General features: G+C 48.9%; 2 protein-coding genes across 7 annotated transcripts in view; one reads left to right on the top strand and one right to left on the bottom strand.

Moving 5' to 3' along the window:
• The first annotated feature begins 24 nt into the window (after positions 1-24).
• Positions 25-3,497, top strand: ZC2HC1C (zinc finger C2HC-type containing 1C). Of its 2 annotated transcripts, XM_075151511.1 has the most exons (3): positions 25-387; positions 899-2,138; positions 2,833-3,497. In XM_075151511.1, the coding sequence occupies exons 2-3, from the start codon at positions 906-908 to the stop codon at positions 3,097-3,099; spliced, it is 1,500 nt and encodes a 499-aa protein (XP_075007612.1). In that variant the 5' UTR covers positions 25-387; positions 899-905; the 3' UTR covers positions 3,100-3,497. The 2 variants fall into 2 exon arrangements, with proteins under 2 accessions (XP_075007612.1, XP_075007613.1); XM_075151512.1 differs by lacking the exon at positions 2,833-3,497 and adding an exon at positions 2,730-2,798 and having other exon boundaries at positions 25-2,138.
• Positions 3,498-6,903: 3,406 nt separating this feature from the next.
• NEK9 (NIMA related kinase 9) overlaps positions 6,904-17,323 on the bottom strand; it is a 31,691-nt gene continuing 21,271 nt past the window's right edge. For all 5 annotated transcript variants that reach the window (XM_075151510.1, XM_075151506.1, XM_075151508.1 and 2 more), the window contains 12 exons: positions 16,493-16,637; positions 15,362-15,562; positions 14,915-14,961; positions 13,925-14,080; positions 13,423-13,531; positions 12,721-12,882; positions 12,178-12,348; positions 11,892-11,951; positions 11,139-11,329; positions 10,740-10,904; positions 9,841-10,053; positions 6,904-9,431 (listed from right to left, as the gene is read on the bottom strand). In XM_075151510.1, the coding sequence (XP_075007611.1) occupies positions 9,309-9,431; positions 9,841-10,053; positions 10,740-10,904; positions 11,139-11,329; positions 11,892-11,951; positions 12,178-12,348; positions 12,721-12,882; positions 13,423-13,531; positions 13,925-14,080; positions 14,915-14,961; positions 15,362-15,562; positions 16,493-16,637 (1,743 nt within the window). In that variant the 3' untranslated portion in view covers positions 6,904-9,308. The remainder of the gene's footprint in view (positions 9,432-9,840; positions 10,054-10,739; positions 10,905-11,138; positions 11,330-11,891; positions 11,952-12,177; positions 12,349-12,720; positions 12,883-13,422; positions 13,532-13,924; positions 14,081-14,914; positions 14,962-15,361; positions 15,563-16,492; positions 16,638-17,323) is intronic.

The raw sequence follows: 17,323 nt of genomic DNA, 5'->3' as shown, positions 1-17,323 counted from the left end.
GGGGTTGGTCCCTCATTAACCGCCTTATGAATAATGCATATTGACTCGCCCGCCGGCTAATCACCGCTACCTGGCCATAGAGGTGGGGTCCTCCAGAGAGCGGAGTGGAACTGGAGCGTTGCGAAGAAACCATCGAGAGGCCGCTCACCGGCGCAGAGCGGCGCAGGAACTGGCATTCGCGTGCCCGTCTCCAGGCAACAGCCATCAACACGGCGCCTGGGGCGGCGGCGGGCGCGGGGCGGCGGGCAGAGCTCCGCGCTGCTCCGGGGCGGGCGGGGGGCGGGGAGGAGGTGTCAGGTCTCTCGGCGATGGGAGACCGATGAGCGAAACGGGAGGCGAGGCAGCTTGCCGAGAAGGCCGGTCGGAGCGCCGGCCGCAGCCCCGCAGGTAACCGCGCTCGTAACCCCCCTCGCCCCGCGCCGCCGCCCGCGGGGCCGGCCTGCGGCCTGGGGACCTGACACACTTCGGGGGAAGATTGTGCTGAGCTTTACCGGACGCCTGCGTGTCAGACCTGTGTGCCACACTGCTGGATCTGCAGTGCCAAAACTGAAGGGACACGTTACGGGAAACACCCTGGGGGAGTATAACAATTTCTCTGGCAGTACCGCATATTTCTGCTGCTACCATGATAAGACAGGGCTCAGACAGAAAGCGAAATAAAAGCATATCTTACTTCTGGCTGCATAAATGATTGGAACTGGAAGAGGCAGCATGGGAGCTCCCTAGGTGGAAGGAATGTAAAGGTTTACAGAACCCAGAAAAGTTACAAAACCTTTGCTAATATTCATTATAGCTGCTCATTGTAGCCTCCAGGTGTAGACTGTTAGGAGACAATTTGTCCAGTTTTGGATAAGATAGTCTGTAATGACTTTGCTTCTAACCTCAGGCTCTTTCTCAGGCACTGAATGGCTTTGTTTCCACCGGTGGATTCTGTGGTGGCAGCTACTAAGCTTGTTCCCAGTTCCCAGCTGGAACACCAGAAGAACAACTTTCAGCATGAACTCATACCTGACAAAGAGGAAAGTTTAAAGGATCTCTGTGCCCGAAAGAGCCGAAGCTATTCGTATTCTCTTTCTGCAGAAAGCAGTCAACACAGCTCCAGGCACGAAGGCTTCTGTTCAGCTGGACTGCAGAGCAAGTATCTCACCAGCCAGACCAAGACTCTGCCAGCTAAATCAGTAGCCAGACGAAAAGAAGGAGTGGACCGTGCATATCCCCTGAAACCAATTTTTTACCACAAGGGTGTGAGTGTTCCGGTGGTCAACATGGCACAGCTTGGAAGTTCCCCATACATGGAGGAAGCTCCAAATAGTCGGCCTAGCTCAGTGAGCAAAGGGAAGCCTCCAGGAGGGAGGTCTCAGCTAGCTGCAGTGCTTTCTCCTTGGACAGCAGAGCCTAAACAGTCAGCCTCCCATCTATACAGGAGAGAGCTGGCCTACATCCTAAAGTTGGAGGCAGATGGTCGGAACCTGGAAGAGGAAATTAGAAAGAAAGAGGCCCTCCTCAGAGAGAAGCTGAGGAGAACAAAGGAGGAGCTTAGGAGGATTCAAAGAGAGAAGGAGCTTGTTGAGGCAGAGGAGAGAAGAGACAGAGAAGCGGAGAGGACCCATGAGCGAAAGGCCGCAAGGCACTTTGAAGAGAAAAGTTTCAGAGTTGCAGTCAGGCCAGGTGACGGTGGCGGGATCTTCGGTGGGGCGCAGTCTGCAGAGGCCACTATCCCCAAGCCTGGCACCACGCTCCACCCCCAAGAGCTGGCTATGGGGAAACTCAAGAAGGAGCGGCTGGTGGCCAGCAACAGCAAAATTCGAGACCGCATACCCATGGAGCATTTAGCCTCTTGTTCAGAGCTGGCCCTAAAACATAGCCCTTCTCCCTCTGCCCTCTCAGACCGAGATTCTGGTAACCACCCGTCTGCAGAGGTGCTGTACATGCAGGATGCCAGTGCTGTGGAGCAGGGGGGGCTTGGACAGTGCAGCTTCTGTGGACGTAAGTTTCTCTGCACCAGGCTTGAGAAGCACACGAGCATCTGCAGCAAGAGCCAAGGCTCCAAGAGGAAAGTGTTTGACTCCAGCAGGGCGAGAGCTAGGGGCACAGAACTGGAACAGTATCAGCAGTGGAAGAGCTCAGAGAGGCCTCAGGTAATGTGCAGCCCCTTTGCCTCCCTCAATCCGCATCTACTCACATTCCTTCCACCTCGACATCTAATTCTGACTGAGATGCGAGTGCCTTTGTGTGTACACAGGGCTAAGGGATACAACCCAGCTACTGCCTCCGAAAGGTTCTTGCCAAATGGATGAATAGATCAATTTAAAATCTAATAGATGGGGGAGGGGGGCAGGGGTCCTAACTGATTAGTCTTTGTAATGTGTCAAGGGTGTACTCCTGGAGAAAGCTCACTCCTTGCTGTAGTCAGGATGCTCAGGATGCAGACTGGGTCTGCAGCAGTAAAGCTCTGTGACATTAGGGGCTGCAGGGAACTGAGTGAAAATCCAGGCAATAACACAGGCTATTAAAACGAAGGCAGTAGAAACATGCAGCTTTGTTCCTGCAAAGCAGCTATAGCAACCCTCTCTAGTTCCTTGGCCCTACTGCTTGCTTTTCTGGTTATTCTCAAACTCTTTCTAAGTATTGATGTCTCCATCAGTATTTCCTTCAAATCCTCCTTGGTGCTGGTCTTTTTGATCCCTGCTGTGGGGCTCAGCTTCTCAGGGAGGGTTTTACATCAACAGGGAATACCCAGGGACGGGTGACCTGAGTTGGACCCTGAGCGTAAGATTGAGGATGGAGGCTGACAGTGGTGCCAGTAGCTCTGACTGCCTTTCCCTTCTGCAGAATAAGCCACCCAGAAGGAACAACTGGAGACAGAAGCACGAGGTTTTAATCCAGACCCTGCGCCAGGCCCGCCAGGTGCAGCAAGTCCTCTCCAAGGGAGGGAAGGTGTCTGACCTACCCCTGTTGCCTCCCATCGAAAACCCAGACTACGTTGCCTGCCCCTACTGCAGACGCCGATTTGCTCCCCAAGCAGCTGAGAGACATATTCCCAAATGCAAAACCATCAAGAATAGGCCCCCACCCCCCCCGCAGAGGAGGCGCTGCTGAGGCGGTGTCCAACTGTACCTGCTGCTGTCATTCCCTGCCTGTTTTCTGCCAAGTTTCCAGCCACAGACACTTGCGCTTTCCCTAGTCTCAACGCTGGCTGTGAGCGTTGAACCTGTTTGTACAGCAAGTGATCAGCTCAGGACATACAAGCAGAAAACTAGAACTTGTGTACTTTGACCTGTGCCTGGGGTTTCTCCACGCAGGATGCCCCTCTGGGGGCCGCTTCTCCCATCCAGTGAGGTCAACATGGAGTCGCAGCATAGGTGTAAGGCTGTCCCTGTTCAGCTGAGCAGGGAAGAAAGGCTGTTGCTACAGTGGGACAGCAGCGAGGAGCAAACCAGCCATCAGAAAGGGGCTGTTCTTCAGAATCATATTTTGCCTGTAGGTTAGGGAGGCTTGGGCCTTTTTTTTTTTTTTTTAACTAGTTGTGTCTGATGTGAAGAGAGCTGTTCTCCTTTAGCTCAACAGTGGCTGCAGACTCAGTTTTTTTCCTTCTCCAAAAGCATAGAGTACTGCTGTTCACGAGAAGAAGAGCTGGGCCAAACACAGCATCTGCCTTTTGTTTGCTCTACTGCTCTGTAGGTGCAGAGGCTCACGCTGAACATGCTAACAGTGACAGTGGTTCTGGCTGGCGTCGCATTCTTATTGTAGCTACCTACAAAAGATTGGGATGTAAGGGTTTCCTCTTTTTTTTGCCATAGAAAGGACTCTACATTCTTCAAAACTATTTAGCATTTAGACAAGGCACTTGGAAAAGTCGGAGAGAGGAGAGGAGGCTATGTAAGCAATTAACTTTTTTACAGCACACAGACTGGTATCTTCTTCCATCCTTGGTATCTGCGCTAGATGACAGGATCCAGAGTTGCTGCTTGGTCATGGCTCGTGCTCTGTCCTATTTGTTGTAGCACTGTTCAGTTGAATAATGAAAGCTGCGTAGATAGGTTTATTCCACACTTGTTCTGCAGCAGCCAAAGAGTTTATTTAGATGCTTTTCTAGAATGCTGGTGACAATGCTGGGGCTACGTCTTACCAGCTGAAGGTCTGCAACATTACCATTAGATATCCAGCGTGACATTGTTTGAATTAGAAAAGGAGAACTGGGAGGAGTATTATTAAATGCTTCCTCAACACAAGCAGCTCAGGATCAGAAATTCAGGGGGTTAGAAAAGCTAGCAATAGCAGACACTTACTGTTTGAGTCCGTATGTCAATTCACATGCGTAGAACAGCAGAGATACTCTGAACGGGCCAGGCCCTTGAGGCAACAGAACAACCATCCCAACGCGTTACTTACCACGTACAATAGCTGGGACTCAGAATTGGGAAAGGGCGGAAGAAGAAATACTTAATTAAAGAATAATGCCACACAAGATCAAAAATAGTTCATGAATAAGCTCAGACTGGAAATTAGGTTTCTAACCAGGAGAGGAGTGAGGTCACGGAAAAACCTTCCAAATAGATTAGCACAGGCAAGTAACCTACATTGTTTCAAGATGGACATGGAGAAGATCAGGGAAGGGAGCATATGGCAGGAGTTAGAAATTAAGAATCGTGATACAGAGCGTTTGTTCCTATCTCCAGGCTTCTTGTATAAAGTGTGAAAAACAGATCAGTGACAGTTCTGTGTCTCAGTGTATCACTTTCAGGAGCTGAGAAGGAACTTCCTTCCCACGGCCACCTTCCCTCAATTCCTAACTTGACTTCTGATTATTTTTATTTTTTGATTTCCATCCAGTTTGTTTAGGAACTGCTACAGTTAAAAAAAGCCAAACACCCCCTGCCCCCAGACAGTACACTGAGGAACTTCACATCAGAAAACCTGTTAGCTGTTTCACTTGTATGTTCAGAGTTAAATCAACAATTAGATTTAATATAAATAACTGGAGTTTTCCTGCAGGCCAAATTGCTAGGGACCTCTACAACACAGGGCTTGCACCCTTCCTTGAGTCATCTGCTTATTTTCATCTTAGTTGCTGCAATGGTGGGGAATTACAACAAAAATATACCCCTTCTGCTTTCTTCTCGAGATGTAAGGTAGTTCTCGGTGATTTCGGCCTCATGCTAAAGGTCTTTGTCACACACTGTTAAAGGGTCTTTTGGGGGAAACAGGTGTTCTCCAGACCCTTTTAGAGAATCATCTGCTTATAACTGGTGACAGTTCCTGCACATTTCTAAGTCAGTTATTTTTCCAGATTCTGATTTTTTATATATTAGACTAGTTTTCTGTGGTGTAAAAGTTGTTTTGAGTGGTTTATGCTCTCAAAGTAAGAATGACTACTTTGCATGAGAAAGCTGCAACAGGAAGCAAACAAGGAAAAAAAAAATTCCAGCAGCTCCTTTTGCAAGTCCTTCAGTAATGTAGCAGCAGCTCATGGGAACCTAGAAAAAGATAAAAAGCGACTAGATTAAACTGGACTAGTCAGAAGCTGAATATGAAGAAACACTCCAGCCTTCAATGGGTGGACCAGACTCCCGAAAGAAGTTGGAGAGCTCCTGCCCTACAGGCAGGTGGGCAGAAATCTCAATCCTTGGCACACCTTAGAAAAGCACGAAGGTCCCAGAAAGGGTCAGTGCTGCACTGCGCCAGCTGGGTGTAAGAGAGTACAAACCTAGAGAGGAGAGAAGACACAGACTTGAAACAAGGGAAAATAATTTGCTATATCCAAATTGATCAGAGAAGTAAGACCAATGCTCTAACTTCAGAGCTTCAAAATACAGGATTAGCAAGAGGTGACAAGAGGTAGGAAAAGGGTAAACTGGAAACTTTATGCCAGCCTCCTTGAATTCATGAAAGGTGTAACTAAATTAAACAAAGAGTAGTTTAGAAAGTCAGTGACACACAGAAGAGCTTTTGATACTGTAAAATAAATCCATCTGTTGGGGACTTCTCTTAAGTGACAGGCAAATGGCTAACGCTGAGATTGAAAATGTAGATTAAACAAAAGTTTTTGATATTAAACCACCAGGCTTCATTTGTTAACTTTGTTTTGGAGTTAACCATGGGCAGTTCACCCCTCTTCGCTGAGCTACTTTTCAGGTCAAGACAGACAGCAGTGTCCAGAAAGTCTCCGGTAACTGGTTTAAAACTTAGTAACAGTTTAGCCAAAATATCAGGCTCAGCATAGAGATCTACCCTGCTTCTTTGCTATCATGGTTAGTGTTGCCCTGGCACTACTCAGGCTACGTTATTGACGCCAGCTCAGCTTCCTCTTCTGCTACTGCAGTACAATCCCCCTCTCAGAGACAGGCTGCATTTTCAGTATCCAAATCTCTGGTGAATTTTACGTCTTTAAACCAGCTCTCCCTCTCAAGACATTTCACAATTTACTAAGAAGTTAGAAGTGACAGGTATTAAGTACAGTGTGCAGGAACAGTTGGCCGAGCAGGTGTCAGGCAGATTCTCGCCTCTGTAGGCTTTAACGCTCAGTAGAAGCTGTTCTGAGAGAAACAGGTACTTCTTCCCTTTGAGCCTCTCTCTTCCCGTTACTCATTTCCCACTTGGCACTCACACTGTTGAAATAAACACACACACAAAAGCTCCCTGACGTCACTAGGAGGAGATGCAGCAGCAAGAGAAAAGAGTTGTTTTGTTGTTTGTTTGGGTTTTTTAATGAAAGGACACAGAACCTGACATTTTTTTTCCCATAGCAAAGAACCTGCAAGCCCCTTGGCCCTCTTTCTATAAGCAAAAAAAATAATCAAACAACAGAATGCCATGAAGCCAGCTGACTATATCTATATTTCCCCTTCCACTCTTGGCGGGGGGGGGGGGGGGGGGGGGGCGGAAGACTCCGAACACAGGAGAATGAGTTTAAACATTTATTTAAACAGAAACTCCAAACCACTACACCCTTTAACCTTTCAAAAAAAGACAATGACAAACTAGTTTTCAGCCAGAGTGTCAGAGCAGGCATAAGTTGTGTTCCACTATAACAACTCAGTAGCAATACTAGCAGGAGACTGACACATACAGAGCTAGCACTGCAAGAAGGGGAGAAGTAAAAAGGGTTTGAAACTGCTCAAAGGCACTTCTGCCCACTTGCCCTTCCGTTTTCAGCCCAAGACGAAGGTGCTGGCTTCAAACTGCGTTTTTGGTTGCATAGCTGGCTGGTGTGAAATCTGTGGTCTGTAACAGGCACAACCTGGATAGCGTGAATCCTCTAAGGCACATATGAGATTGCAGAGCACAGGGCATCCTCTGTCAGGGACCCTAATCCTCCACTAGATCCAAGGGGAATCCAGTCTGTGCACCTAGCTTCCCAACTGCAGAGCATTGAGAAATGAGGATAGCAGTGCACTGCAGGAGAGCGACTCCCATCAGCTTGGTGCTTGCTTATTGGACATGGCTCCGGCTCAACTCTTCACTCCTCAAAGGCACTGCCGCAACGTGACCAACTCAATCTTATTTCCAACCGCAACAACAACTCTCAAGCCGGGACCCTAACCTGAGAACTGGCTCCAACGCACATGGGGGAAAGGAGAGCAGAGTCACAAGGGCAACCAAGCGACGTGGCCATGCCAGGGTGCCTGACGGTCATCACCTCCCAGGAGGGCTGTCCTCCTAACCTTCCATCGGTAACGATGGACGGGCAGACCGGTACGATCTTTGCCCTGGACACTGCACTGGAGAGACTGCACTTAATTCAGCTCCAAGATACTAGCAATAGGCACCAAAGAAGTATTTAAGGAGCATAAGTTACAAGCAGAATGGTTTGGCATCCACCTCTAGAGACAAATGGGGAACGCTGGCTCCCCTGGAACAGTCTCTCAAAAGAAGTCTAGGAGAGGTGACAGGATATCCAACTCCAATAGACCTAAGGCAATTCTAGTGACATGCCATTGATGGGGACAGTTTAAGCCTAATGAAATCACAACCCCGCTCTCACAGCAAAGGTGAGATGGACTCAGGACTCCTTAGAGGCTTCATGTAAGGCAGGGGACGCTAGCTGCTCCCAGGGATCCTACCAATCCCAAAAGCTTAGTTCAAAGTCAGTTTGCTAATAAATTTAAGGGGAATAAAATTAACCTCACAGGAAATGAGGAAATCTTGAGCATCAGACCATGCCTCTTCCCATCTCCAATTTTCTTGGGAAAGCTTCTTGCTTCTAGAAGAAAGGTGAATTCCAGACAGAGACTTGATCATTCATGGTCATTGGGGAAGGCTGCATCCTGTGACCACGGCATTAATGACCTATTCTGGGTAGGAAACTGCGTTCCAGCTTCATCAAAACACTGAGTGGAAAAACACTGATTCTTCCCACACCCACACACAGTGTGGGCACCAGGGGCTGAGCAGAACAGAAGCCAAGCAGGGAGCAGCTACGGGCCTATGCCAAGAAACCAGAAGCTCTGGCACTCAAACCAATTGAACAGCTGGAGCAAGAAATGGGTGACTTCATCTGAGGCCCAGATGCTTGTCATCTGGTTGGGAAGCAGGTGCTCTGAAACTGAGAACCAGAGATCCCATCTCAGACAGTCCCCACTACTGCTATTGGAAACAACACCTGATTCACTCATTTCGGTGCATTGCCTGGAAGTTGGAAAGCTCTAGGCACCCAGAATAAAGCCTTTAAACTCTGTCTATACAGGCCACTGGACACAGCCATATGGCCAGAAGCTGTGCCTCGAGGCCAGGGACAGGCTGTCTACCATTATCTCCCTAACAGGAAGACCTCCACTGCCTCCAGGATGAGACATTCTCTGCTCCCTCTGCCCCTGAGCAGAGCCTCACCGGCTGGGCCTTACCATGTGGTAGGGAGAGGATCCTAGTCCTTCACCCCTCTGAAGTGAAGGTGGCGAGTCTTAGGGTTCAGCCAGCTTCAGTACAAAACATGACTCCTCCTCTCATCTAGAGACGCAGTGATGAATACTGGGGTCCCAAAGGCAGCTCCCAAGAAGCAGTGAAACAATGAAAGGGCCAGAAGCCGCTACTGGAGCCATCGCCATAATGGGGCCGTTCTGCCTCACGTGCAGAATTGACAGATAAGGTACAAAGAGGAGCTGCTGCTGCTTCAATCACTGAGCTGGCCTAGAGCTCAGGGGCCCTTCCCCTCTCAGACTCACTCCTAGTTCATATCAAACGTACATGGGTGCTGCTCTGGAGCCTCCGGCCTCGCTCCTTGTCTGCGAGTGACCTGAAGCCAGGAAAGCCGCTCTCTGCATTCGGTTAGTGTGCTGTGAAGTTAGATGGATCCCAGTGGGCTCAGGAGACTAGAGGCTGGAGCGGCACGAGTCCGTTCCCAGGAGACACCAGGAATCTGAATCCAAGTCAGGTTTCGGATCCACTTCCATCTCCTCTTTGGCTGTCTGTGTTCCTTTGGAATGAACCTCCACCTGCCAAAACACACAGCAGTTATCCAAACAGCTCTAGGACTAGCTGCAAATACGCTAGGAGCCACACAAGGCACAGTTCCTATTCTCCACAGCCATTTGGGACTCTCCGCGACATCTTACTGCCCATCCCTTCTCACCAGGAGAAATAAAGGGGAATCCCAGCTCCCTCAAGGACTGGGCTGTCCTCACAGGAAACTGTCGTCTTGGCTTCATTCCTGTTGCTACTACCAGAGCCTGCATCAACAGCTCAAAAAGAGACAGCCACCATGCTCAGTCCCCCCATTCTGCTCGAAGAGAGACGTCTGTTAAGAGCTGCTTCTTTCTGTGCAGCCTCCACAATCTACGCAGGAGCCAGAATCAGCGTAGTGAGCCCTGAGCATGGATGTGCACCCAGGTGACGGGTCCTCACCTGCTGCATTCCCTCCGTCCCCCTGCAGAACCGCTGGAGTTGGGCACTCAGACGAACAGTTTCCTGCTGCAGCTTCTTCTGATCATCCAGACACTGTAAAACCAGGCCTCGGAGGTGCGTCACCTCCACTTGCAGAGCACTGCACATGCAGCCCGCAACAGGAGACGCAGCTTTCCCTTCACCGCACGGCAAGGTTGGACTCAGGCAAGCAGGCTGCAGAGAAAAGGAGGGAAGTCAGGCCAGGTTTGAGTGCAAGGCCAGGAGTTGTGTATGCCACAAGAAGAAACCATGCACAGAAAGCATCATGCCGGCTCGTTTCCCAACCTCCCAAACTTCTAGCAGGCAAGGTCAGCAAGCTAGTAGCCATTACGTGTTCAGTTCAAAGCCACTAACTTCTTCCTTTTTTCTGGGAAAGCTGCTCCTGTCCTCCTATCACCAAAATCCATCTGGTTTACCCCCCTTTCCCTAAGCCTGGGGTATGTGCCTCCTCTTGGGACAGAGAACTCCTGGAACAAGGTAGTCTCACAGGTTGTAATCTCCCAGTGATTTCCTACATCAGTTCTTCTTCCTATCTCACAGCAATTCTGCTTTCTAAATTTCTATCTTCTGCTAGGCTTCTGGGCCCTAGGCTTCTCTTTTTTTTCCCAATTGCATTAACAGCGTTTTTCCACAGAACTGATCTCATTATTTTCAGTCTGACCAAGCCCCAGCTTTATGTTCTAGATTCCTGTTAATTGTTCTCTTTGCAGCATCATCTCTGATTATCAACAGCCCTCTTTTCCTCCTCCAGATGAATTAGGCCAATCCAACACCCTTTTCTCAGTTCTCCCCATAATTCAAACATTGCCATTTATGGTCCCCAAGAGCTTTTGGCCGAGTATTCACTTGGGTAACATTACCCAGGGGTCTGTATTGGGCTTGTTCAATCCCACAGGTTCCTCAGAGGCCACTTTGAGTCCTTGAAGTTTCTGGTAAGGGAGAGTCTCCTTCTCGGGCTCTGAAGATGCCATGCTCAGAGGAAAGGGGCTGTCAGGCATGGGGATGAATTCAGCGTTCTCCAGCTCCTGGATACACAAAAGCAGCACTGTCAGGCCTGTCTGCCTTCCTGCAGCTGACTTCATCTCCTCAACCAATGCATCCACACCCTCTTGTGGTAAAAAAGGCAGCAAGGCCTAAAGGGCTCCCCACGCAGCACAGCTCCGAGAACTTTTCAGAGCGTCCCTTAAAGGTGGAAGGGGCCATTCGCTTTTCCCCAGCCTAGATCCCCATTTTAAGGTATTTCTGAGACACCACATTACCTTCCGCAGCCAGCCAGGGCAGGAGCTGCTGTCAGCACCGTTGCCTCCCTTAGCTTCTGTGGTGCTGATCCAGCCCCCCAACTCACGGTCTGCTTCCATGGTTCCCCGAAAGCCTCCGCTGGGATTGGGTGTCTCTGCTTCCTGATCATTATCCTCTTCCTCTCCTCCTCCAGTTGTGCAGCTCTGAGCCACTAGCAAACAAGAGTGAAAACTTTATACCTTCCCCACCTCTGCTATTCCTGTTTCCAAACCCCAGCTGGAGCAGAGAAGATGCAGAAATTTGGAATGTATCGCCATGGTGAGAGCACACGTGAGTGGCATCTCCCTCAACAGCTTATCTCCTAACACTCCCTGCAGGCCCCCACCAAAAGGGCTGATATGCAGCAGTCTTTTGCAGATTCTTGGCCCCAGGCCTCCCACAGGTCCAAGAAACTGGACTCCATCTCTCCAGCAGCTGCCCCAAATCAGCTTATCAGCTCCCTTCAGTGAATTCCTCTCAGCTTTTCCTTGTCAAATTGAAGTTCCTCAACTACAAAGGCCTCACTGCATCCATGTTTTTTCTCTTCTGTTTCAGTTCTCTCTTTCCTTTGGGCCATCCCGTCCCATGCATGGCACCAACTATATTTCCTCCCTTTGAGGTCTTCTGCGAGGCCTTTCAAACACAAAGAAACCATGCTGCAGGACCAAATTGCACCCACACAAACTAATCACAGAATGGACTTAAACCACAGCTCCCCAGGGCAGGTTACGCACCAGTACCAATGGACAGGCCACTGCTGTTGGATCGGATTGTTTTAGAGTTCAACACCTTTTCTGCAAGGAGAGAAGCATGCTTTCAGTTAGAGTGCCACATGGAAAGCAATACAACTCCTACAAAGGCACACAACAAAGCCTTGCAGGCCTAGAGCTCAAAGCAACTTGCCACATTCCCCCACATCAACCTGGCCTGTTCCCAGGGAGGATCTATAGTCTAGGTCCTAACAAAGCAATACATCATCATAACCAAGATCCCAAAATTTCATCCTAAACTTACACTTACCTACAATGATGATGGTGTGCCAGCCACGGCACGACAGGTCTGGAACGTGATGCAATGAACCAAATATTGGCCGAGGCCACGAGGTACAAATATCCGAGCCATGAGTCCTCTCGGTCGATGTCATTGCCAGACGCCCATTCCCGCCGTTACCCCAGGCAAAGATATGGTTGTCTGAAGAAAGAGAGATTCAGGAGCCTCGATTCCCTCCCTCCCTCTCCGCCTGTAATTGCTAAAAGGATCGCAGCCTCTCTGCTGTAACTGCTATCCCAAAGCATCTAATCCACCAGCTCCATTTTGCCAGTGGGAGAACAAACTGACAAAGAATCTAACAGGCAGCCACCAAGCCGGCACTCTGCAGCCCCAGGGACAGCAAATGCTTGGCACTGCACTGCGACAGCTAACAGGGCCAGACAGCCCCAGCCTAGGAGGATTTCTTTATTTCAGTGCAGTGCTGCGGGGGTGGGCTGATCAGTGGGAGCCAGTTAACCACCCTGCAGATCTAGTTCAAAGGAACCCACCACAACTTCGCAAAGACCCACTCACCGTCAGTAGCGGCTATGGTGAATTCATCTCCACATGAAACCCTGATCACCTGCTTACCCCCCAAGGGGCCTCCCAGCAGGTTAATTCCCAGGTGCTTCTTATAGTCCCCAACACCAAGCTGTCCGCACTTGTTGGAGCCGAAGGTCAGCAGGCGGCCTCGCTCTGAGAGGAGGAACGAGGAGACAGTCACAGCGAGGGCCCAACTCTAGAAGCAGCCATGCATGCAGAGAACTAGCAGCAACAGCCCATGGCCAGGAAGGACTCTGCTGAGAAGCCAGCCAGGCTGGGAGGGGACAGTGCCAGCCAAGAGGAATGGCTTCAGCCTGGAAACACCTCCCCAGTTCCTTCTCCTGTCGCTCCCCTTTTCTGATGCTGGGGGCTGGGACTCCTCACAGCCTTCTGACCGGTGTCACTTGGGCAAAGCCTAACTCTGTCATAAATGACACCCAGAGTGTGATTCTTCCTCAGGCTTTTTTTTCTTTTTCCTTTAAAAAAAAGGAAGGCTGACCCAGAAGCTGCTGCTGCTGCTTCAGCTGGCCAGGAGGCAACACTGCTGAGGAACAGGAATCCTGCATTCCTGGAGCAGGTATGATACCTGCTACCAAGAGCACAACCCTCAATGTCAAGGGCCAGGCTGAAAGGGCAAAGCAGATGTAAAGTAATCCAGCAACCAGTATTCACTTCCTAATACATAAGGCTCACCATCAATGGAAGCTGTGTGCGTCTTCCCTGGAGAAATGGTACGAATCTTGTAGAAGGACAGCTGCTTGGCCAAAGTAAGGGAAGTTGCATATGGCACCTCACAGTACGTCTGAGAAAAGACATGTGGGTAAGCACAGAGTGAAAAACCGCACATTCATCAGCTAAGACCTATTCTAGCTGGTCTTGGCAAACCACAACATTAACCTAGACAGTCCCAACACAGGTATGGTAGAGAACTGCCAGAATCCATGTCACTGGCTAAGTCACCCTGAAGCAGCTTGCTATCTGTTTCACTACCTCAGATCTGACACAAGCCCACGGCGCAGACAGGAAACTGAGGACAAATTGCCTCTTCCCACAATCCCAGTATTTCATTGTCTTGGATTGGACCTAACAAATTGGCACAAAGGCTAATGAAGGCTTTGTCACTGTCACAGGGCCTCCACTTTCCCATATACTACTGACTGCTGGGAGCTGGAGCCAGGGACCCAAATGCACTTACATCATGGTTGATTATCCCTGATGTGCACTGATTCAGGCCCAGCTTGTTGAACTCGTTGAGTCCACATGCCAACACTTTGCCTGTCTGGGTGAGCAGGAAAGTCCCATCACAGCCACAGTGAACAGACACAATGTTTAAGGTCTTCGGAACATCCACCTATGTGGAGGAAATATATCGCAAGAAAATCAAAATCCCAACACCTACTACATCGAAGCTGGCACATGAAAAACATGGGGTTAGAGCAGTGGTTCAGCTAGTCTGGGCACTGACAATACCCAATGCAGTTATTTTGAGTGAAGGTGCAAGAATATCATAAAGTCTATAGCATACTGAAACTCCGGTCACAATACAGAAATTCAAGGCATTCTAGACTTTGTGTGCAGACACCAGCACAGGAACCAGAAATGTTGTGCACAGGCACCCTGGCCAGCTGGGGTCTACAAGTACCAGACCCAGTTGGCCAAGCAGGGCTGGGTCTGTGCTGTGTGGGTGTGATACTGTGTTATCACAGATATTTGGCTTCCAGACACATCCTTGTTGGTTTCTAACCCCCAATGGGTTAGATTACCTCAATTACCCCTAGCACTGTATTTCAAGGGGGTTTTACTTTCAACTCATCTTTAACTCATTAAGTCAAATCCAAAGACTCCCAGTTGTTTGCACTGCTGCGAGTTTTCTCTACAGACCCAAGCTTTGCAATTTGGTACTACGATTTCTACAACATTAAGTTCGGCATTTACAGTTCCAGCTTGGAGATCAGAGCAATGAAGCTCTAAGTCACGATGCTGGCTGGTTTGGGAGTGGCATGTCCTTCTGCCATCATCTCTATGGACAAATGAAGCAAAATAAAGTAAGGAAATAAAGTTAAAACCCTCGCAAACTCTACGATACCTCACAAAAATACCTGAGCCTCAGACAATTAATATTTCCAAACAGCAACTAATTTGGATTTATGCTCATGCAGATTTTGAGTAGTCGTCACAGCCCTACCTTCTGAGGGGTGTAGTGATCTTCTTCTGAATCCAAGCCCAAGCGCCCTGCATCAGTGAAAACACCACATTAGAAATGGCCTCTCAAGGTGCCCGCCCCTAAGAAATGGTATTGTCTCTCCATAGTCCCAAAGGAATCTCCCTACAGAACTAGAAACCTGTTCTGCTACATGCATCAATCCTGTAATCCAACCCCACTCACAGAACAACTGCCCTAGCCACAAGGAAGCCAAGTGGCACCTTAGAGCTTCCCAGAGTAAAGTCCCAAGGGCTCAGTCCCCACTTCCCCATTCTTACAAGGAAAGAAAGCCCCAAAGAAACAATGTTCTTTGCCCCCAGGACACACCAGACAGCCCTCACCCAGGCCCTGCATTACACACCGGCACCAAGTCGCTTTCTGGAGCAGGCGTGCCCCAGTGCCTTAAGGTTCCAGGGAGACTCTACCTACCATACTCTCCACAGCCCCACGTGTAAACTTCTCTGTTCCTGGTCAGCACTGCCACGTGGTTATCTCCACACGAGACCTGCTCCGCAGGGTTGGTAAGAAAGAAATCCAGCTGCAGGGGCTCAAGCACTTCAGAGCCATAAGCCTTGTCCACACCAATGCATCCATAATAGTCTGAGCCAAAGGCATACACCTGGCCCTCATCTGAAGAACACAAGGGAAGCTCGATCAGCACACAGAGCTTGTATTAGGCTGCATATTAACCTCTTAGGTTGCTCTGGCCGTGTCCTCTTTTCTGTAATCATCCTCCTCTTCAGTGCAGAAGAATGTCATCAGGAGAATATGGAGTCCTTTCTTGTTCACATTAAGATGGATGACCATAACCTGCAGCTATTTCAGGTCACCAGGGTTGAACCTGCCACTTTCTTTAACTTAGAAACCCACAGATTGATCCTGTGGCTCCCTAAGTCACTCCTCCAGCACACTGAGCATCTGAGCTTATCTCTGTCAAACCTCTGCTTTTCCAACACTGGCAAAATAAGCTGCTAACTATCTTGTTGAGAATTATGTTTTCATGCGTAAAATGAGATTCAAATTCTTCCATAACAGAAACCAGCACAGTTAACACTTTAAACTATCTTTAAACACTTTAAACATCTTTAGAACTATGAGCAGGGTTAGAACTCAAGACAGCTACCACGTCTCAAGCTTTCTGAATTAAACAGCAAATCTCAGATACACATATTCTTTTATCATTGGGTGACTCTTTCACCACACAGTCCAAAAAGAGTTTCAAACACATTTACATTCTTGGCTCCTCTGTCTTTAATACGAGCATGTATGGAGGCAACACATGCACTGGTAAGAAGGGGCTCTGCACAGCCACAGGGAGCTGTGCTCAACACCCAGCTTCATCACCAAAAAGGAGCACATCCTTAGCAAAATATCCAGCCTTCTTGGGATTCAATATCTTCCTCTGTGTAATAATGTTGATCTATCTCCACTACCGCATCTACTACCCTCAAAACTGAGGGGTGAGTAACATACGGGACTTTCTCCTTTGTGCACAAACTGCTCTGCTACTCTTATTGTGAAAGCAAAGTGAGGGGATGATGGTCCCCTTCGAGCTCTCACCTGTGATGCACACTGTGAAATCATCTCCACAGGACACCTGGCGAATGGCTTTTCCCTGAAGCTTCTCAACATGCTTTGGCTGCCGGTAGGAGGCTCTGTCGCCATGTCCCAGCTGCCCATGCAACTTGGTGCCCCCCTGCATATTCTGCAAGACAGAAACATCTGGTAAGGTTATGTATCCACAACTCCAGAGATGGTGCCAATAATTACAGCACCTCAAATGAACGACAGAAGACAGCAAAGAGCAAGAGCAAGTGTGTTAGTTACCTTAGGGAAGAGACTGGTATCTGCTATGTAGCATAACAACAGGCAACATTCTAAATGGCAGCACAGGCTTTCAGGCAGTTATGCACTAACAAGGAGCGATCCGGTCTCAGGCCACCAGCTGGTGAGGAATCCCTGCTCCTTTCTCATATGCCAGGCTACAGAACCCGCTCCCTGCTGCAGGACTGAAATTCATCCTTCGGTTTTTTGACCTACTTTTCTAAATCCTAATGGCTGCAAAGAAACCCATAACACGAAACAAATGTCACTGAAGTGGCCAGACCTACCAATTCTACGGGAAAAACAAAACCACTCTGAGTAGTGTTGAAGCTAAAACTAAAATATTAATAGCCAGCTGAAAGTCTTTAGAGGCCATTCTTGCAGGAACATCCACCGAATGACTTCAAGTTGCTCTCCTCTCGTTTGGATCTCTTTCTTCTCTCACCCACCTACCAGTATTTTCTAATCTATCTTGAAAGATTCTGTATCATCAATACAAAAGCCTGTGGAAGCCTGGAGATGCAGAATACCTCCATGTCACTGACCATCTAAGCCCGAGAAGACTGG

This window comes from Calonectris borealis, chromosome 5 (assembly GCF_964195595.1).
Source record: "Calonectris borealis chromosome 5, bCalBor7.hap1.2, whole genome shotgun sequence".
Lineage (NCBI taxonomy): Eukaryota > Metazoa > Chordata > Aves > Procellariiformes > Procellariidae > Calonectris > Calonectris borealis.
The sequence above is the reverse complement of the archived record's forward strand: the minus strand, read 5'-3'. Positions and strand labels throughout refer to the sequence as shown.